The sequence below is a fragment of the Photinus pyralis genome, unplaced genomic scaffold (assembly GCF_008802855.1).
Source record: "Photinus pyralis isolate 1611_PpyrPB1 unplaced genomic scaffold, Ppyr1.3 Ppyr1.4_LG8, whole genome shotgun sequence".
In the NCBI taxonomy this organism is placed as follows: domain Eukaryota; kingdom Metazoa; phylum Arthropoda; class Insecta; order Coleoptera; family Lampyridae; genus Photinus; species Photinus pyralis.
The window spans coordinates 12,717,976-12,741,007 of record NW_022170819.1 but is presented as its reverse complement, the minus strand read 5'-3'; the positions used below and the strand labels follow the sequence as shown (position 1 = coordinate 12,741,007).

The following is a 23,032-nucleotide window of genomic DNA, read 5'->3' as shown; positions in this document are numbered from 1 at the left end:
TTTATTTTGACGATGTAGAATTTGCAATAAATTGAGATCACATTTTTTGTTCTTTCATGTTGTTTCAGGCGTTTTACAGGTTCCTCAATTGAAAAATATTCATTTTCAAGCACAGCCTAGGCATTGTATAGTCTGGTTCTGTTTGGTAGAGAGAAGACACTTTCAAGATGTTTTCGTATTTCACATAAAAAATTGAACCATTTGGACGAGTGTTAATATTTTTTAATTTATTGTGACGATGTATAATTTGCAATAAATTGAGATCACATTTGTTGTTCTTTGATCTTGTTTCAGGCGTTTTACAGGTTCCTCAATTGAAATATATTCGCTTTCAAGCACAGCCTAGGCATTGTATAGTCTGGTTCTATTTGGAAGAGAGAAGGCACCTTCAAGCTTTCGTATTTTACACAAAATATTGAAACGTGGACGAGTGTTAATATTTTTTTAATTTATTTTGACGATGTATAATTTGCAATAAATTGAGATCACATTTTTTGTTCTTTCATGTTGTTTCAGGCGTTTTACAGGTTCCTCAATTGAAAAATATTCGCTTTCAAGCACAGCCTAGGCATTGTATAGTCTGGTTCTATTTGATAGAAAGAAGAGGCACTTTCAAGCTTTCGTATTTTACACAAAATATTGAAACGTGGACGAGTGTTAATATTTTTTTAATTTATTGTGACGACTTATACTTTGCAATAAATGAGATCACATTTTTTTGTTCTTTGATGTTGTTTCAGGCGTTTTACAGGTTCCTCAATTGAAAAATATTCGTTTTCAAGCACCGCCTAGGCATATAGTCTGGGTCTATTTGGAAGAGAGAAGGCACTTTCAAGCTTTCGTATTTCACATAAAAAATTGAACCATTTGGACGAGTGTTAATATTTTTTAATTTATTGTGACGATGTATACTTAATTTGCAATAAATTGAGATCACATTTGTTGTTCTTTGATCTTGTTTCAGGCGTTTTACAGGTTCCTCAATTGAAAAATATTCGTTTTCAAGCACAGCCTAGGCATTGTATAGCCTGGTTCTGTTTGGTAGAGAGAAGGCACTTTCAAGCTTTCGTATTTTACACAAAATATTGAAACGTGGACGAGTGTTAATATTTTTTTAATTTATTGTGACGACTTATACTTTGCAATAAATGAGATCACATTTTTTTGTTCTTTGGTGTTGTTTCAGGCGTTTTACAGGTTCCTTAATTGAGAAATATTCGTTTTCAAGCACCGCCTAGGCATTGTATAGTCTGGTTCTATTTGGAAGAGAGAAGGCACCTTCAAGCTTTCGTATTTCACATAAAAAATTGAACCATTTGGACGAGTGTTAATATTTTTTAATTTATTGTGACGATGTATAATTTGCAATAAATTGAGATCACATTTGTTGTTCTTTGATCTTGTTTCAGGCGTTTTACAGGTTCCTCAATTGAAAAATATTCGTTTTCAAGCACAGCCTAGGCATTGTATAGCCTGGTTCTATTTGGAAGAGAGAAGGCACCTTCAAGCTTTCGTATTTCACATAAAAAATTGAACCATTTGGACGAGTGTTAATATTTTTTAATTTATTTTGACGATGTAGAATTTGCAATAAATTGAGATCACATTTGTTGTTCTTTGATCTTGTTTCAGGCGTTTTACAGGTTCCTCAATTGAAAAGTATTCGTTTTCAAGCACAGCCTAGGCATTTTATAGTCTGGTTCTGTCTGGTGGAGAGAAGGCACATTCAAGTTGCTTTCTTATTTCACATAGGTAAACATTTTTTTTCAGTTTATTTTAGTTAAGTGAAATGCCCAATACTAATAGTACTATTGTTCGTTAGGTACATATAGAATGGATACCGAGGAACGAGAGAGAAAATTCTGAACGGTTTACCCATTTTTGGATTGTGGAAATCTGGGATTGGAGTTTTTTATTGTATCGATCGGCATCATCGTATGGAATTGCATTTAACGTGAAGTAAGTATTAAGACTTCTGGCTCGAAGCGTGCTATAAACTAGAATTTCTAGCGAAGGCCAATCTCGCCCATGGACCGCATCGTTGTTTTGAAAAGTTGATTTCCAAACTAAGAGGCGGTCGACACAAAGAAAATTGCAAGGAGGTGGGAATTCTCCAAATGAAATTAACAGCATCTTTTTCTTGGGCGCGCTTGCATCAAAGTGTTAAGGTAAGCTACTTCATCAAGGTCTTAATGATGCAGGAATTTTTTTTAAAGAAATATGTTGAATAAAATCAATAGTGTGCAGGAAACTTAACTGTATTATATAGGATCGGCTTTGTTTGCGTTATAGCAAACTATACGCTTTTGATTTTAGTAATAAAAATCTCAAGGTTTTGACAGTGATATTTGATGTAGGTAATATGTTAACAAGTTTTCAGTGAGACTTTTTCACTGATGGCCTGTACATGTCTATTTATTGGATATTTTTATTCAGTGCACGGAAAGAATCAAAGGGATCGGGAACACTTTTTTCGTGCACTAGCCTGAAAAATGCCAACTTTCATGATTTTTAATATGGACGTAAATAATTCGATTTTAATATTGAAGTATAATAAAAGAATGTTTCCTGGAATGTTTTAATGATTACATACGAAATAGCTTTTTGGGGTATAATTGACGCGAAAATCCCTTACAGTGCACAAATTACCCTGTACCTCGTTCTCTTTTCCTCTTCACTTGCGTTGCGTATAAACATTGAATACTTTTTATTCAATGGTATAAGTGAATATCGCTTCTGAGAAAAAACCGCGTCAATGGAAAAATGTGTTTTCTTGAAATTGTTTTTTACTCTAATAACGTACACAACACTACCATACCACTTCGTTGTTTCAGACAATTTGTTTGTCAGCTATCATTTACATATGATTGAATTTTAACTACGTATAGAATTGCCGTTGCCTGGCTGTATCATCTATCACGTGCTAAATACATTCTGATAAAGACTTCTAGTCACTATAGCTAGAGTCTAGAAAAAATGAAAGTTTTGGTTCATGAGTCAGTAAAATGAAGGCAACTTTTCACTTTTGCTTCCAGGTTAAGAGTCAAAGAATGAAGTAACAGTTAGATAAATCTCCATTGAGATTTTGGTTTAAAATTGTTCTATAGATAGGCGTCTATAACGCCCGTACAATTTGGTTTTTGTCACTGATTTGATAACCTTTAAAATGAGAACATGAATGCATCATGAATGGCACAAAATTCTTTTTATCCGTTAGGTATACCATTTCCAGGAATATTTTAAAACGGGACTCCTGGGCGATAATTTGATTAAGGCAAAAAAAAACAACCAAATTAAGAAACCAAATATACTATGCAGTTTAGTATCAAACAATGTTGCGCCCCCGAGTAATAATGACATGGGCAAAAGTAGTTTGGTGTCCTTGCCCTAAAACTTCCTGATCGTCATTAAATTTGATAAATAGGAAGTAATTTTGTATATTTATCACAATATTTACAAAGCGTGTCTAAAGCTGTTGCCCTCCAACTGTCTGCAGACTTTAGACCTTAGTAATCAGAAAATTCGAATCACTTGAACCATTGAGTAATTAAATAGGAGTCACTCAACGCTTGAACTAACTTAAAAATAAGTGCAAAATTCGACTCTTCTCTTTTCAAGGTATAGGTACTTGGACAGCCATTTATACGTTCATGTAGGTAGATCCAGAAAGGGATATAAAACCCCAAATGTCCTACGTAATTGAAATGTCAATACAATAGAGACTAGTCGAAGTGTTTAAATTAATTTATTTAAGGATATTTAGATAATAATCTCCAACACCATTCTGCTAGTGTTTGGAAATTACTACAGTTAAGTGCAGAATATACAAATAAATCTTTTAAGTAGGTACATAATAAAAACATGCTGTAAATCAACATATGCCACTTTTTGGTGATACAGATTATCAGTTATTTATTAGCAAAGTTTAAGCAATTACAATAACTCGAGACTTCAAAACTTCACTAAAAGCTTTCTGCTATAGCTCTAGTCTGTTTTGAGTTAGATTACTCCTGAGATCCATTTTTTTAAATACTTTCTAAACGAGTTAAACACTTTTGAAAATGTATTGAAAAACTTTCAAAAAATTTAAATCCTATATATAGTATTTAAATACTTTCTAAAGTAACTTTTCAAAATATTTAAATACTTTTTTAAAGTAATTAAAGGCTTTTTTAAAGTATTTGTTTTTAATATTTGGTTATGTTGTTTCAAAAAGTGTTTAATAATTAAATACATTTCATTTTCAGAAAGTATTTTGCTCAGGTGTGCTTCAGATTTACTGTTACTCATTTTATATCCAAGAAAACTGCACAGATCATACGATGCGCTTGTTTGAATGAGACAGTGAACGCACTTGATACAATCCTCCGCCTCAGTGAACGCGTACCTATATCGTTTTTAGGATTAAAAAATCCTATACAACTGATGAATACCAACCGATCCTCGAGATCTGTTTTTGGGCTGTAACTTTTTGACCCGATAGTTTACGTAGCTAAAAAACACGACCTTTCTTATTTCCCTAAGAGCACGGATACCATTTTTTTCACACGTGAATGAGAAGTTCCGATGAAGCTTGTAACAAGAATAAACAGTTTTCAATTACTAATATATAGCCAAATTACCCTTAATCATTGAATAAGCACCTTAAAGAAGTATAACTACATAGGAAAACCTGAAATTGGTGTAAGGTGTGTTGCATACACTGCAAAGTGGTTAATTACCACAAATATTGAAGGATATTTAGCCTCGGGCGGTAAATAATGATTATTTTAAACAGGGAAACCAGTTATACTTAGGGGCCTTCTGTTTGCCTTGTTTATCAGAGTTGAACAGTGCTGTCATATTTTCCAGACCAGATCCTTATATGGAGCTAGGTAAAGTTTGATTGTTTATTATGTAAAGATAATGGTCCTTAGAACAGTTCTTGTTGTTTTCTAATTAAACTACATTTTTGATTTTATTTACATAATATTGTTATTGGAATTGAATAAATTCAATATTTTAATTCTAGTTTATTCACTCAAAGCGCTTGCCAAAAATCTGGCAACGTTGAAATTTTAAAGAATTAAAGAAATCTGCAAAGTCGGTAACTAGCTTTAAATATGTGGTTCACTTTCCCCTACAACAGAGGGACGACAGAATCCTGAGCAGATTTTCTTATTTCATCAGTTAACACGGGGGTTATACTTCTTTAAAGTGCTTATTCAATGCCTTAATTTACAAATGTGTCATTAAGGACCCCATAAACCTGTACAGGCCTGTTTACTTGCATGTAATGATTTTTGCGTAAATATTCCTTGAGTATATGTGGACATTTTCTGAATTAATTAATTAATTAATTAACCGTTTTAAATAATTTTAAGAACAAACAAATATGTGTTACAATACTAAACATAGTACCTATTTGTTATTCCATAACAGTAGTAGGTAGGTACCTATCTTGTTTCTATAATAATAGACATTACCATTGAATAAAGCACCTTAAAGAAGTATAACGCCCGTGTTAACTGATGAAATAAGAAAATCTGCCCAGAATTCTGTCGTCCCTCTATTGTGGGGGAAAGTAAACCACTAATTTTAAGCTAGTTACCGACTTTGCAGATTTCTTTACTTCTTTAACATTCCAACGTTGCCAGATTTTTGGCAAGCGCTTTGAGTTTGAATAAACTAGATTAAAATATTGAATAAGCTTTTATTCAATGCCAATAACAATATTATCTATTATGTAAGGGAGGATCAGTCTGAAATGTAAAATCATAAGGAACAATAAATAAAGTAAAAAATGTTGTTTAATCTAATAAGAACACAAGAACCTGTTCTAAGGAACATTATCTTTACATAATAAACAATCAAACTTTACCTAGCTCCATATCTGGATCTGGTAATTTTAGGCATATTAATGACCTCAGTAATTAATTTCAGATTTAATGTTAGAATGCGGACTTTCCTTATAAGTAATTACTGATTAGATAGGGTGGTACCATTGAATAAGCACCTTATATAAATTGCACAAAACTTAAAAATGGATTTCGCAGGATCTTAAGTCAAACGTGACGTATAAAAGAAAGATCACTAACATCAATAATAAATAATTCAATTTCAATGTATTATGCAACAAACTACATACATAGATAATAAAAAAAATTGATGCAAATTTCTAATTACATTCGCTTCAATAAAAACGGACTAGGTACCGGAAGACTCGGTGCAAAAACATAAAATAAAAAAAGGAGAAGGTAAAGAAAGAAAGAAAGAAAGAGAGAAAGGAAGAAAGGAAGCGAGAGAGAGAGACGCTCGTTACCGCCCGAGGCCAAATATCCTTCAATATTTGTGGTAATTAACCACTTTGCAATGTATGCAACACACTTTACACCAATTTCAGGTTTTCCTATGTATGTACCTAGTTATACTTCTTTAAGGTGCTTATTCAATGACATTACTATATCTGGTCAACTTTCACTTCCCTGCAGTTATTAAACTTGACTAAAAGAGATCAAATTAGACTAATGATGAGATTATTTAAAGTAAGGCCGTAGAGCTTATTATAAATAGCATAATGAAATTGAATGAAAGTATGCAATGTTAAAAGTTTGGCAACGTTGACAAATACAGGAAACCTTCAAAAATCAGGAATTTGTTTCAAATTGAACGCATTTACTTGTTAAGTTTAACGCCAGATGGCCAGACGCGAAACGCCAGAGGTGGTGGACTCAAATATCTGTATAATTATGATTTGTACTACAGAATTATAATTCTTTCTATAATTATTGATTAATTTATTGTAGTATTAATTTTGCCATGTTGCTGTGACGATTTGCTTTTGTTCAATAGATGTCACCAAAAAGTTGTTTTCCACAACCGCCTTTAATTTTTGGTTGAAATAACATTCGTGCAAATATAATAATGTTGCGAGATTTGCATAAAACAAAAAATATCTAGCTAATCTGTGTACTTTTGCCGTAATTTAAGAGATAAGAGATAAATATCTTTCATTTTTATCACACATTGATAATAATTTATCATCAAATTTAGTTTAGAACCTCATTTTTCCACTTTGCAATTACGTTATTGAGGAAATCACATGGCCACTCCACTTTTATACTTGTTTACCTATGTTGTAAACGCCACCTTAATCTTCTGGCAAGTAAATAAACATGAACAAAAGTTACAATAATAGATTTATTTAAAATAGAAAATATCAATAAAATATACATAAATAAATAAAGAAAACAATACTGCATTTTGTATAATACAACAATACAATATCGATACCCTTTTAAAAGAAATAAAGCAATCACTAAAACTACAGAAGCCCAAGAAGTATAGTGCAGTACCCTGTACATTTAGAAAAGCAACGTTATAAAATAAAATTTAAATAATAAATTGCTCTACTAGAAACTACAAAGCGTTAACTAAAACTGCTATGGAGTCATTTCTGCACTACCTACTACTTGAGCCCGGCGCTCTTAGTGATTTGTTCGTAAACAGTCCATGCCATCGCGGCCATTAAGGTGCGGCGAAGCATTCGAGGAACCATTCCCTTGAAATAACCCTGTAGTCCATACTTTCCGTGTACGTAAACGACGACGGACCAAATTCCGTTAAACTTCGACGGATACAGCTGCATTTTCGTCTTCAGAACGTCGGCCGGCTGCGTTACGACCGACGCCAAAACTCCGGCCGTAACTCCGCACGTGAAATGCACGGGGGCCGAGTATTGAGAGTTGAAGCAATCTGTAACGCGAGAGCATGTTGCATACGGTCAATTAGTAGTAGGGGTGGGTTATTACCTTGAGGAACAAAATGCTTCAACTGCGTGTAAAACATGAAGTAGAGTCCCGAGAAGGGGGCGTCTCTAAATAGGGTGGGCACCAATCCGCATGTCATACCTCGTACGCCTTCCGTGCGGTATATTTCACGTAAAGCGGACGCGATGCCATTATATCCATAGACACCACTCTCAAATCTGCAAACAATTTTATTACAAATTTGCCTCTTGCAAGATTAAAGTTGTATTTATACAGGGTGTCTCAAAAAAATATAATGGGATATAAGATTTTTCAAATAGACTGAGAGTCCAAAATGAGAGCTACCCCCCCAAATGGTTCTTCTTTAATTATGCGATTTACTCTACGCCCAAAAAAATTCGGCCCATTTTTGTTTTCTAGGTAAGAAATGCTCTTGGGTTTTTTTACATTTTCAAAAATCAGATCCCAAAGTTCGTCTAGATCAGAAATTTGTTTACAAGGGAACACTCAAAAACCCTAGCAAAGTTATTACCATTATTCTATACGTGTTAGGGTTGCTCAGAAAAACATTAAAAACTAATCTAAAATTTTGGGACAGATACATTTCGGTTCATATGCTTTTTTTGGTCTTCTCTACCACCCAATTTTTATGTACACCATGTATATCCAGCTTACCTAGTTTTAACAACGGTTATTGGAATTAGTGGAACACCACTCAAGCATCGGGCAAAAACGCCTAGCCCGATTAATTGAATAGAAGAAGGAGTAGTTCCGGGAAAGAGGGTGCTCTTAAGCCAGTCGAGGGAGCAAAAGTAGAGACCGACTCCAGGCACACATCTCGTAAGAGACTAAAAAAAACCAAGATTAAAGGTTGTCGATAAACGAATTCGGTCTGATAAGACGATACTTACTGGTGTCATTCCTTTCCATAGTCCGACGATGCGTTCTTGTTGAACGACGTTTGTAAACACGCTAAGCATTCCAATTCCATGTCGACCACCACTAGAAAAGATCTCTATAATTATTAGGCCTCGTTATTCGACGATTTACTTACTTTAAAATGGTCGGGTTGGGGTTCTGAAGACGAGTTTTCACAAGGTCCAAGGGTTGAAATAAGATGGTGGAAAAAGTTCCAGAGAATGATCCGGCCAAGAAGGCTTTTAATACGGGGTGCTGCAACAGAATACGGTTAAAATGGCCCAGTCTCTTTAATATTTTCGGTCTTACAAGGGTAACGATATCCATTCTAATAAAAAATCAGTCTTGACAAGGAGAAAAACGACGAGAAGTTAAGTACTAACGGCCCGTAAATTAAAAGTCTTTAACAGGTCGTATCGGAGTAGTCGGAGTAGTAAATCGGGTTTACACGAAATTTATTAGCGATGGTCATTTTCTCAATTGCCAAGAGTGAATACATGAAAATTTCTTGTGAAACCGGCGTGTGATGCATAAAATTCGTTGGAAATCGGACTGGACAACAAAGTTACGAAACAGCACTTGTTTTACACTGGCTTACGAAACACACTGGTACAGATAGGACACGAACTGCTAGAGTACGAATGCTCGTAACACTAAGGACTCTGGCACTTCCACACACACATATTTATAGCAGACAGGGTCAATTGCGATAAAGAAAGGCTAACACAAGCAACTGATAACGATAAGAGTTGTTTAATGTAATCTTTGCTGGGTTTATTATACATGAAAACTTACATCTTGCAAAATAATTTGAACTTTCTGACCAAAGGAATTTTTTGCTTCGGATTTTTTTGTTAACTCCTCCGATAATATTTCGTCAACAAACACAGATCGTTGCATTCCGCTTCATTTTTTACCAAAATTATAGGAGAAAAGTACTTGGCTTAAGACGGATAAAGTTTTCCAAAAATAACACAGTTTTAGGTTATGTAACGTGCTGAATCCACAAACTTCTTTACCTCACTTAGAGAGTACCCTTTTAAAAAGGCAATATCAAGAGTCCCCAAAAATCATCCAAAAATTTAAATATCCATTTCCCTCGGAACATTCGAATTTCATAAATTGCAGGGCCGTAATACCTTCGCGATTTGAAAAGTGCAGGTCTGTACTCGAGGGTCTGCGCATAATCCTATTTTTAGAAAGGGTTCAAGAACAAATAATGTAAAAACATTTTTATCGCATGACCTAAAACTTTACTCCCCAGCGAAGTTAAATACGTTAATGATGTTATAGGTCACGCATTATCAATCTGCTGGGGGTCTTTTTATCACAATACAAAGATTGAAGTTCAGCTATGGCATTATTATTGCCCCAACAATTTCTTTCAATAATTTATCTTGTACTATCTTCACATAAAGCTGAAATCTCAAATCGGAGGAATTTTTCTTTCATATATTGTTTGTTTTGTTACTGAAATAGCTCGCATTATCGTCATTTGTTACAATAATTCATTTGTGGAAAACACTGATTGCGCACTTTTTTGGTCGGGAAAACGAGCACTTTCCCTTCTAACCTCTTAAGGGTTTGAAGTATAAAAGACAAAAAATTGTTAAAGTAGGGTTGCATAATCTTATGTAAATTAATTGTTTTTTCCATGTAAGCAATGAAGCAACAACTCTGATCTTCGTTGGGGGTCCAGGTCATAAGGTTACTGTAACATGGAATCTTTGAGATCGTATTTTTGTTGCGACGGCAACTTGGAAATTTATCTATTGACGCTGGTGGTATACGTCTTAAATCTTAACGATGAAGAAATAGACTTTTGACGTCTAATTTTACTATTGCGACTCTCATCAAGGGCGATGGCTCAATTGCAGTCACATCTTACCGTTACATTTATTCGAAAGAATCATCACCAGGTAAATTTAACTGAAACGTTACAGACAAGCCATGATGCCTACCTCTGGAAACCTCTTGCTTTTCAAATATAATTATAATTTAACATAGGTAACTTGGGCATAGTTAAAGCAATCGCTTGAATGAAAACTAAAAGAATTTTATATTGACCATAAAATAAAAGGAAATGAGAACAAAAATCTCTGTTACCAGGGCAACTTGTGGGTCGTATATTCTCCAATATGCATAACGTATAAAACATTAATTTTATTAAATTAATTAGCAATGATAGATCTTTCATTGTGATACCTACTTACAAATTCGTCAAAATGCGAGTAAATGAGAATAGTGACAAAAGACATGCTACACAAAATAGTCAACACAACAGCAGGCTGAAATTAATCTCTAAATTCCTTGATAAGTAATAATTATTAATACCACCCATACAATCAGTCTAGTTTTGTTAATTTAAACAAATTGTTATCATTTTTTTTGAACCATTAAAGTATACTTAGATATGATGTAATGTTTCACACAGAAATTTTGATTATTTTTACTGTTAACTAGTTGACCCGGCAAACATCCTGTCTGGAATAAATAATTTAAAAAAAATTATTTGAAAAACATAGTTTTATTGTAATGCTTTTCGATACAGAACATTAATTGTTAGTTTTGAGTTCTGGGGCGTAAAATAAATAATGTTGAAGGTTTTCCGACACGAAAACAGGCGACATACTGGCCATGTGCGGAACATGGATTTTCCAGATTGTCCTCACAAACACAGCAACTATCTTTGCGGTTTAATAAAATTGATAAAAAAATACTTTATGATTGACATATGTGGATTTTAATAAGGTGTCGAAAGACTGTAGAGGTAATTTAGTCACTGCTGTAAATGTAAATAATAAAAGGAGGGGCGGGGTGTTAAAAAATAAAAATAAAAAGCAATACTCCATCCATAATTCTTTTACATAAGTTTTTGGGTATTTTTTCTGTTTTTTTTATTAATAAATTAAGTTTAAATACATATTTCCCTCTTCCTCCTTTATTCCCCTTGTCGTTGTAAATTAGCTACACTGACGATACGACACATTTTGGTATTCATGACTTTTTACTTCTTTTTCACACCTATAAGTGAACAAATCACGTGTAAAAATGAATTTTTTGAATGCCATGCTTTCTAAAAGACTACCAGAACCGAAAATAACCGTTATGAACAGAAAAAAAGCGCAGAACCAAACCGATATTTTTTTTAGAATCGAAACCGAAACGGAACCGTTATAAATATTTTCGCTTAAATATAAACAGAACCGGAACCAATATTTCATTTGGGTCCGGGTCTCTGGAAGTGGCAGAACACACTGAAATGTCAAACACAATGATTAATGGTTACCTTTATATGTACATTTTTGGACCATATTTTATACTTATACCGTTTTCCATATACAGGGTGGTGACTTGCATAACGCATCATAGGGATTTCAATGTAAAATTCATAACATGCGATTATTGGCTCCCCAAATTATTTTAGAGCAAAAATTGCATAGTGTGACACCACACTTACGGTTAAAGTGACCACTTTATCTATCCTAACGGTTATAGAACGGCTTAGCCTACTCATTCAAACCTATTAAAATGTCATTTTAACATATGTTATAGAATAAAAAAAATTGTCTCGATTAATCATAAAATCTTGGGGACAGGGACTCTTTGACCATCGCTCTGCATTTTACTATCTTCAAATGAGCAATCCAAAATTTCCTTTTGTAAAATCAATGGTATTACGATTCGGGACGCCTTTAATAAAATGCGTTGTCGACAGAAATGTCCATACGATGTTGCCAAAATCCTGGGTACTCAGACAGGCTATTCGTTGCGACCTGTTCAGTTTAGTCTGGGCTGCTTTAATAATAATAATAATAATAATAATAATTAATAATTAATAATAATTACACAGACACAGACACTAATCGTTACTTGATTTTAATCCGTGCGATTAGTTAACCAGGCTAGACCTGAGTTCTCACAAGAAACACCGACCATATAATAATAATAATAACGGCTTTATTTAGGCGGGGTGTCAGCCAAAGGCTGCTATTAATCCCAACCTTGATACAGAAAAAAGTACAAAAACATGATGGAGTATTTAAAACAATTTATGATAATTAATATGGTATAATAGCCCAGGTGAGAACAAGTAAGCATGCAAGTAAAGCAAAAAAAAAAAAATAAAAAAAAATAAAAAAAAAATAAAAAAATATGATTCAGTGATAAAGAAGTACTCTAAGGTGTTTTTTGAAATCGTTGGGACTTAATAATTTAAGAAAGTTCGGAACGTTATTGTAAATGAGTGGTGCAAAATAAGTAAATGCACCATGAAACTGGGTTTTATGGTGCTTTGGTACCTATGTCAAGAAAGAATGGGTTACGGAGATTACGATCGTGAATACTACTTCGAAATTTTAACTTATTATACAAATATAAAGGTTCACCAGATACTAATATTTTGTGAACCAGACATGCAAGATGTAAATGACGTCTTTCGCCCATGTTCAAAATTTTATGTGCTTGATAAATATGGGAAATATGTTAATATTTCTTAATGTTAAACGCATACCTGACACAAGAGTTTTGGATTTTTTGCAGGCGAGTCTTATTTGCACTAGTTACTTTTACTTCCGCTTTGAACCATCATACAGAGCTGAGCAGTATTCGATTTTGTAAATACATTTTAGTGTTCAAATCCTTTAAAGTATTCAAATACTTTGTAATTAAATACTTTTATGGAAGCAGTATTTGTATTTGTAACTCAAATACTTTCACAAATATTTATTTATTATTTATTTTTTTTACCAAAAATCGACTGCACCAAAATTTCTCGGCAAAACACTTTTTCTTATTAATTTTGGTGCGTAGAATCCAACACAATTCGTACTTTTTCGATCAGACTTCTCAATCAAAAGTTATAGACTAGAAACCAACTTCGAAAGAAAATTCAAAGGGCTGTAACTTTTGAACTAGTAGCCCAATCTTGGAACTGTTTGAAATTATGGATTGTACAGGCCACATTCTATAAGAAAATTTTTTTCCGGGTCGATCTGAGGCAATTTTTTTTCGGGCCTCAAAAAAAGGCAGTGCCTTCTTTTTTACCAAAAATTAACTACACCAAAATTTCTCGGGAAAACACTTTTTCTTATTAATTTTGGTGCGTAGAATCCAAAACAATTCGTACTTTTTCGTCAGACTTCTCAATCAAAAGTTAGACTAGAAACCAATTTCGAAAGAAAATTCAAAGGGCTGTAACTTTTGAACTAGTAGCCCAATCTTGGAACTGTTTGAAATTATTGATTCTACAGGCCACATTCTATAAGAAAATTTTTTTTCCGGGTCGATCTGAGACAATTTTTTTTCGGGGCTCAAAAAAAGGCAGTGTATAACCTTCCTTTTTTACCAAAAATTGACTGCACCAAAATTTCTCGGGAAAACACTTTTTCTTATTAATTTTGGTGCGTAAAATCCAAAACAAGTCGTACTTTTTCGATTAGACCTCTCAATCAAAAGTTATAGACTCGAAACAAATTTCGAAAAAAATTCAAAGGGCTGTAACTTTTGAACTAGTAGCCCAATCTTGGAACTGTTTGAAATTATGGATTCTACAGGTCACATTCTATAAGAAAAATTTTTTCCCGGGTCGATCTGAGACAATTTCTTTTTCTTGCCTCCAAAAAAGGCAGTGTATAACCTTCCTTTTTAGCCAAAAATCGACTGCTCCAAAATTTCTCGGCAAAACACTTTTTCTTATTAATTTTGGTGCGTAGAATCCAAAACAATTCGTACTTTTTCGATCAGACTTCTCAATCAAAAGTTATAGGCTAGAAACCAATTTCGAAAGAAAATTCAAAGGGCTGTAACTTTTGAACTAGTAGCCCAATCTTGGAACTGTTTGAAGTTATCGATTCTACAGGCCACATTCTATAAGAAAATTTTTTTCCGGGTCGATCTGAGACAATTTTTTTTTCGGGCCTCAAAAAAAGGCAGTGTATAACCTTCCTTTTTTACAAAAAATTTACTGCACCAACATTTCTCGGGAAAACACTTTTTCTTATTAATTTTGGTGCGTAGAATCCAAAACAATTCATACTTTTTCGATCAGACTTCTCAATCAAAAGTTATGGACAAAAAACAAATTTCGAAAAAAAATTCAAAGGGCTGTAACTTTTGATCTAGTAGCCCAATCTTCAAACTGTTTGAAATTATGGATTCTACGGGCCAAATTCTATAAGAAAATGTTTTCCCGGTCGATCTCAGAAAATTTTTTTTTCCGGCCTCAAAAATAGGCAGTACTTTTAAGTTATTCAAATATTTGAGAACAATTTAGAAATGTTTAGGGAAAGTTTCCATTGTCACAAAATCAAATATAAAAATCCGATACATCTGAATACCGAACTCGATAGTCTACGTAACTTAAAAACAATAGGGACCTTTCTTATATCCTTAAGATCATGTGTACCAATTTTCAAAGCGATCGCACGTTTTTAAACTACCATGCACACTGACAAACGGATGGTCAAAAATGGATCTGTTCCAAAATCGCTAGGATTAATTTCAAAAAGGCGTACGTATCATGTGCACGACGTACGATCGCTTTGAAAACTGGTACACGTATTCTTAAGGATATAACTGGTATAAGAAAGATCCTGGTAGGTACCTCCTATATAATAATATAATAATAATATTACGCTTTTGCTCCCCTTAAATTTGTATATAACAATAGAAATATAAAAAAAGCTAACCCCATACAAAGTATAACTTGATTTTTTAAGTAGTATTAAGCCTTTTATCTAGTATACTATTTTAAATTTTTAATGTATATTTGAGTGACAAGTATTTGAATACTTTTTACTGTATTCGAATACTTTTCAAAGTATTCTAATTCTTTTTATAGTATTCGAATACCTTTGATAGTATTCAAATACTTTTTGAAAGTATTCTGCCCAGCTCTGCCACCATACCATCGCAAGATAGGTCAAGATAGGCCTAATTACAGTAGTAAAGAAGGAGCGACTGAGATTCAGTGCTCATTTCCTCTCCATAAGGCTTCGACAACTCATTAAAGTCGTAGTGGCCTTGTTCACTGCCATGGTGATGTGAGGCTTCTAGTTAACCAGGGTAGACTCCTAAGTATTTGCATTCTGGAATGTACCCCAGCTTCCGCTATGTAAAAGGGCACTGTTTGTATCTTGTCCGAGTGCATTGAAGCTCCCTGCACTGTACATTTTCTCTCGCCCTACCTTCCAGGGCGTACCCTTTCCTTCTCAATGATCCCATTTGGAATCATATCATTTTGACATTGTTAAATTGTAACTTCAATTGTAGACAGTTATAATATATAATAATTGTGTATAGCGTTCTATAACATATAACAAATGTATAATATAAATATATAAATAGGTACTGGGCTGGAGTAAGAGATAGCGAACTTTTACTGCCGTTCATGGAAAAAAGCTCAATAATTGATCTTATTAAGCGCTTGGACTTGTGTTCCAAGATATTGATGCATTACTGTTATTTGGTTTTTAATGCAGGTACTGCGTTTTCAATTAAAGATTCCGTCTTCTTAGCGACAACTGCTGGATAAAATTTTAGATTAGAATTTTAAAAAGATCCATCTTGCCTCTACTAGAAATGATATTGCTTATCAACATGGAAGGCTTTGTATTTACGGTAGAATCTTTTACTGCCTGCTCCATATCTAGAACGTTCCTCGCCTTGTACATCTGCAATTTAAATAGATAAACACCATTCGAACCGTAAGACTATACATGTCCATCCATTCCACGGATCTCTCCCTCTTGGGCGATTGTCGATTCGGGCCCCCACTGTTGTAGGAAGTGCCCCACTCGAGCTACTCTTTGCTGGGGTGTGGTGAGCGTGTGACTTCCTCCGCAATATCGATTACAGATGTGGTGTCTGAAAGTGATTCGTGGATAGTTTTGAATAAGATGGTCGTACCGTTACCTGTCCCCCTTTGCTGGATTTAACGCGTTTTCAAAATGATTCATGTTCCTGCCAAGCGGTGCGCACTTTTGCTCTTTTCGCAGTTGATCCAGCTCGTAGGCCAAGTACGGCCCAATGCTCTTCGTTGGTGGCAATGAGGCAGGTGGAGGTAGCTGAGTGGGATCCATTTCTCTTCGCATCACCACGTCCTTATCGCACGATATGCAATTTACGTTCCTAAAACGGTTCATTGGAGCGATGCGATTAGGGCAGATCTCACCTTAAGAATTTGCTCTTAGTTCCGGCAGCTTCGGTATCTTGCTTCAGGGCGGCCAACGCTTTAAGTCGATCTTGCAACATTTTCAATTTGTTATGTACAAAATCTCGCAGAGGTTCTAGCTCCATTTTATCTAATTTATGTTCAATTTCGGCTTGGATATCATCCAGGGCTTGGGACCACAGCGTTTCCTAAAGTAATGGATGAATGATTTGATTTCATGCCAAGAATTACCTGTTCCGTAAGTTTCGCAAGTGCTTGCTCAATATTACGTGTCATGTCATCGCAAGCGGCGTCAAACTGGTCGTGCGATACCTTTTTGTTTACAGCGCACGCATCCGCTTTGTTCGCCAATGCATCCTCTAGGTCTTCGCGATTCGCTTTAACAGTCTTTAGCATCTCGATTTGCTCGAGAAGCGCCTACGGAAGATGAGGTGTTTCCCAATTAAAATTACCGAGGTGCTCATCTTACATCCAGATGCGTTTGCCTGTTATCCTTTTCATTTAGCAATGCTGCCGCCGTTCCAGAAAGATTTTCCATTTCCGCCTGCATTGCTACCATTTTTTTATACAGGTCGTGAATTCCCATGTTGCCTTCGTCATTGTCACCGGCGGGCAATCTGAAAAACCGTAGTCAAATTTGGGATTGTCACTTGTAAAAGGTACTGGGCGTTGATTCTTTCCACAATTTCTCCTATTTCTTTTTCGAGGTCGATCAAGTGTTGTTGAAGGGCATCTATTTGACTGTTAAATGAACTATCCATGCTGTTGATGTAATCTGCATACTCTTTGATCTTGCTCTCGAGGTCGTTCACTCGTTTTTCACCTATTTCAAGCAGATCGTGAATCATCAAAAGTGTATCATGATCTACCTTCTTCGCCTTTTCTTGCTGAACCATCCACTACTCCTGTCACCTCTTCGAGTACTTTTAATCGTGTTTCGACTGATCGGATCCATTCGTGTATATTACCACCTGGAATCCCTGAAGCCAGAGACCCTTCTACATCTTCGGGGAACAAATTACCTAGTAACGAAGTATCAATCATGCCCGTTTCTTTGATCAGTCTTTTACCTGTTGCGCGCTCTCGCGCCAGATCTTCAACTATAGCAGCCAGTTTATGTAGACCCCCTTCTAAAGCATCGATACGTTTCGTGATGGTCAGAAATTGAAACATGTCTACTAACGGCGTAGAATCTGCCTCTTTAGACCTAGAATCGTATAGTGTTAATTTTGTTACTTAACGTAACGCATTATTTTACCGTATAGCGTCGAGTATACCCAAACTAGAAGGCAATCCTTTGAGTTCTTCCACTTCTTGTCTTAGATTGTTTAATTCCTTTTCCAAATTAGTTAGGGTAGCTTTAGATATAGCTACTGCAGTGTGTGGCGTTGAAATAGCGCTACTAGTTTCTACAACAACCACTGTCTGCACGGATTCTGCCCAAGAAATTTGGTCTGCTTGTTGCTTCGGCTCCGTTTGTTGTTTCGGTTCCGTTTGTTGTTTCGGTTCCGTTTGTTGTTTCGGTTCCGTTTGTTGTTTCGGTTCCGTTTGTTGTTTCGGTTCCGTTTGTTGTTTAGGTTCCGTTTGTTGTTGCGGTTCCGTTTGTTGTTTAGGTTCCGTTTGTTGTTTCGGTTCCGTTTGTTGCTTCGGTTCCGTTTGTTGTTTTGAATCCGTTTGTTGTTTCGGTTCCGTTTGTTGTTTCGGTTCCGTTTGTTGTTTCGGTTCCGTTTGTGGTTTCGGTTCCGTTTGTTGTTTCGGCTTGGTTTGTTGTTTCTGTTCCGTTTGTTGTTTCGATTCTGTTTGTTGTTTGGATTCCGTTTGTTGTTTTGGTTCCGTTTGCTGTTTCGGCTGTGTTTGTTGTTTCGATTCCGTTTGTTGTTTCAGTTCCCTACTCTGCCCAACAACTTGTAATTCTTGCTCAAATAGGCCTTCCTCCTTGCTACCTTTCGTTTCTAAGTACAAACTTTTGGCAAAAGAAACAAATCACATAAAAGGTAACCTTACCCACTTTCTTATATCGCGCTTTTTTATAAATAACTTTGTGCTGCTCGTTTTCCGGTGTTACGATATACTCGGTGAGACTTACAGCGGGAGCTTGCGGAGCAGCTTGTATTAACGTTTGCACCCTTTCACTGGTATCTCCTTTAAATTCCACCTTACAACCGAGCAGGTCTACTTGCTGAATTAAAACGTGAAGGAGCGAGTGCAAAATGTTGAAATTAACGGCTCCAAGCTATTCAAACATTACTGTCGTGAAAAACATTTTTGCGCACCTTACCTCAGGCGATCCCAATGCCAAATCTACCATTTGAGGTAGGGATAGCTGCACACAACTTTCTACCATGGCGCTTTTTCAATAAAAGATAAGACTTTCAAATGTTGGGTCAAAAATGTGACGACGTTTGTCAAAAATTGTTGGTTAATAATACTCGATCGAAACCGCGGCAACGAAACAGTCAAACCGCTGTGAGCCGTGGTTTCCCAGCGTTATCTAATTTGCTAGAAACCTTCCTGATTATTAGGAAGTTTTACCTTTAGCTAAATATCCCTTTTTCTCGCGGCCTTAAGATGTTTGTTTAAAAAAGGACGATTTTGTGAATTCGATCATTACCCCAATCGTAGGATGTAGGGTGCCAATTCTGTCGCCCGCCCATTGTAGTGCTCTACCCGCTCTACCCCAAGGATGGCCATGAGATCTGGTACTTTTTGGTCAAAATTTTATTTATTTCACGACGATTGTCCATTTTACTCGATGAAATTTTTGTTCAGTTGCGATAGTTAATAAACGATTCGTATGTATATCCGCGTCATACGTAATGAGCCTTTAGTGTGTATAAGGTTTATTAATGGGTTTATACAACAATGTAACACTAACTCGTTAAACAAAAATCTTTGCGCCTTTATAGTTTTTTAGAAACATTTGATAGTATACACTGTGTCCAGAATAAGGATGTATATCATGGGAATCTCTGAAACCATCAAAGATACGACGTGAAAAGTGTAGTAGTTAAGACCTCGGACGGACGGACGGAGAAAGTGGTCATATTTTGATTTCTGTGACATGTCATCGGAAGTAATCGGAAGTTTCTGGCTTTCTTTAAAGCACAATAACTCTGTATTTGGGCATACGGTTTCGACACAGTAAGTAAAGGATTCCTAAAAGATTATAATATCGCAAACGTTTCTGGTTACGCCGCATTTGAGCGCATGATGAAGGGTACGCTATAGTGCAAAAACTATGTTAAAAAAAGTAACTTTTGAAAACGGTAAGTTGCCCCCTCCCCCACTTTTTGAAAATTTGTCATGGCTTAACCGTAATGGCACCAGTTTTAATTAAAGTGACACAATTTAGTGCATAACCGGCTTTATGGTGCAGTGGTAGAGCGTTGGGCTATAAATCCGAAGGTCGGGTGTTCGAACCTGGGTTGAGGTGAATTTTTCATCTGTGGCAGAGATGGGAATTACCTTAGACCAGTTTCGAATATTCTGCCGGCTACTCCGAATTGGGTTTTGCTGCAATATTCCTAATTCGTGGCGACAATTTATCATAATCCGCCATATTGGGGCTAAAAATTGTTTGATTGTAGGAACAATATACCTTGTCATGTCAAATTGTGACTGTAGAATAATAAACGTCAGTTTCATTTAAAGATTCTCGTTTAAAATTAACGACGCAGAAATGATCGTTTAAAACTTTGCAGGACAACCTATGGGGAAATCACTGCCTCACAAATTCAAAATGATAAATGGAAAACTATAATAACTAATATGTGATCAAAAATGAATCGCTTTCGAGTCACCTTTGGAATTTTTGTTTACATGGGAAATCGTACTTAACTTGAACTTCCAAAGGCGACTCGACAGCAACTCATTTTTGATCGCCCGTTATAAAATATGGTGCAATATCCAAAATGTACGTATAAGGGTAACCATTAATCATTAAATTGTGTTTAACATTTCAGTGTATTCTGTCGATTCTTGTTATTCGCCGCGTGTTTCTACTTACGGGATAAATAGCATCGCTTTAGCCTGGAAGACAAAACAGGTTGATTTATTTCACGGAGTACAAAAAAGCAATATTAGTTGTGCTTCAGCAATCATCATTGTTAAACTTTAAACCGATTCAAGCGTATTTACCTATGATGACAATTGCGTTATCCATAACTACAATTGAGTTTGCTGGTAAATTTGGTATAAGCTGCTTCTCTAACTCGTTTTCTATCTAAACTTATTATTTAGGGCTTCTGAAACAATTTTTACACCAATTACCAGTTTACCACTAGTAAGGTTAGGTACAGTATTACGTCTAAAAACACATTAAGTGAATTACACGCGTTAGAATATCGTAAATCCAAGCTGCGGCTTGAAAAATACGAGTTTTTATAAAACTGGAGAAGGAAAACGTAAAATAAAGCAAATACAAGAAGCAAAGCGTAAACTAGTAACGTGAAGCCGTGAAGCGTGAACTGTCAAAACAGCATAATTAATAATTATCGCACCGAGTGTACCGCTTTGGAGACTTTCTATTGGCCAGTTTGGAATTCAGCCCCAATATGGCGACCGGAACCAATGACCAATAAAAAATGAGATACCCTGTTGTCGTCACTGTTGTAAATTGAGTCACCGTAGTCCCGACTGTTAAACGCCTGTTGGTTTGAGGAGCCTAGACATGTGGCGCAACAAGCCAACTTCATTTTAAATTGGCTTCATAAATGTCTGAAAAATTGGATACGTTCGCACGTAAAACTTTATGATATCCTGGCTGGCTTACTGACCATACGTGAGTAGAATCGACAAGGGGGATCAATTCGATCTTCTATTACAGCATTTAATTGTGGTTTTTATTCAATGATTACAGTAAAAGATATGAGACTATTTTAGCCTCCGTTGGAGATGTGCAACAGACTTTTTTTTTGCATATACAGGGGGTTAAACGTCTCTTCTTGAAGTAAACTTTTGACTTCGGAAGTGAATTCGAAATTCTTTTAACAAACTAATTACTTCACCAACGGTTAGCTCCTAACATGAATTTTACTATTGATTATTGACTTACTTACTGAAGATTTCTTTTTTCCTAATTTCCTGAAAATTGACTTCAAACTTTCTTGTTCATTTTCTGATTTACTTGCTTGTAAAATTAAACACAGGATTACGGTAAAGCTATATTGAAGAAAAAATCATAGTGAAAGAATTCCAATTTACATTTCTCTTTACAGAATTTATTATTTATGATTTTCTCTATAAATTCAAATTAACTAGATTGATGATGTTCGTGGTCACGATCAACTAACCTGAACTTAATATTTAACCATATACGGCACAATTTTCTATACACATTTCTATACCTTATTGAACTCTGAATGAACCGATTTAAACAAAAAATTGACTTTGTTATTATCAAATCTATTCTAGTGGATTTCTAAATGGTAAAATACATGCAATACAAAACGGTTTCAATTGCCCATAGGTTGATCTCTTTAAGAATGTACAAATCAAAATTTGTCCGACTAATGTATTTTTCTTACTTCAATTAAATGTAACTTACGATGATTTTCTTAAAGATTCAGAGCGTTAATTTTGCATAAATTGAATCACGGTAGCTAGTACAAAATGGCTCTTATGCGGGGGACGATGTTGATACAAAGTTAGGCTGGAGACCTCTCCCCCATTTACCAGGACAATGATTTAGACTTAATTTCTACCAATCACAAACGCGCAATTTTGAATTACAAATGGTTTCTAGATGACAGCACCTGTCAGCAGTTTTTTCGAGTTCACCCGCGGCAATACTTTTGATAACAAATAATTATGGGCTCCCACATATTTATTATGTATGCATGTATAATAAGTAGTATGCTTTGTAACTGTAAGCTATGTGTATGCAGAGTAATCTGTTACTAATGAAATAGTCTTGTCAAATGCAATGCGGGCATCTAACTTCGACTCGGATTTTGGTTGCCACCAGCAGCCATGCTTCTTGTTAAAATATTACTTAGCAACGCAACAATTATACACAACAATAGCTCTTTATGGTAACGAACAGGTACGGGGGCGCTTAATTAGCTGCCCTTGACCGCGTATGGCTGTTTGAATCTCTCTATCGAACGCGTTTTACGTTAAATGTTTGTTACTTCTTCTTAGTGAGATTCGACCGAACTTCTTTCATGTGTAGGACATGCTTTTGACGAGGTAG

The 23,032-nt window shown here is 35.3% G+C and overlaps 2 protein-coding genes across 3 annotated transcripts; both read right to left on the bottom strand.

Moving 5' to 3' along the window:
- Positions 1-7,232: 7,232 nt before the first annotated feature.
- On the bottom strand, positions 7,233-9,772 carry LOC116178391 (mitochondrial glycine transporter A-like). Of its 2 annotated transcripts, none has more exons than XM_031497883.1 (6): positions 9,462-9,772; positions 8,803-8,921; positions 8,660-8,750; positions 8,424-8,596; positions 7,791-7,966; positions 7,233-7,734 (listed from the first exon to the last, which is right to left on the bottom strand). In XM_031497883.1, exons 1-6 carry the CDS (start codon positions 9,564-9,566, stop codon positions 7,448-7,450), a joined length of 951 nt encoding a protein of 316 aa, XP_031353743.1. In that variant the 5' UTR covers positions 9,567-9,772; the 3' UTR covers positions 7,233-7,447. The 2 variants fall into 2 exon arrangements, with proteins under 2 accessions (XP_031353743.1, XP_031353744.1); XM_031497884.1 differs by lacking the exon at positions 9,462-9,772 and adding an exon at positions 8,976-9,396.
- A 6,344-nt stretch (positions 9,773-16,116) lies between these two features.
- Positions 16,117-19,250, bottom strand: LOC116178442 (zinc metalloprotease ZmpB-like). Its single transcript, XM_031497933.1, has 13 exons — positions 19,118-19,250; positions 18,844-19,072; positions 18,098-18,791; positions 17,910-18,046; positions 17,709-17,861; positions 17,503-17,662; positions 17,309-17,456; positions 17,071-17,256; positions 16,840-17,027; positions 16,581-16,796; positions 16,385-16,532; positions 16,237-16,339; positions 16,117-16,192 (listed from the first exon to the last, which is right to left on the bottom strand). The coding sequence occupies exons 1-13, from the start codon at positions 19,181-19,183 to the stop codon at positions 16,128-16,130; spliced, it is 2,493 nt and encodes an 830-aa protein (XP_031353793.1). The 5' UTR covers positions 19,184-19,250; the 3' UTR covers positions 16,117-16,127.
- Between the last annotated feature and the right edge of the window lie 3,782 nt (positions 19,251-23,032).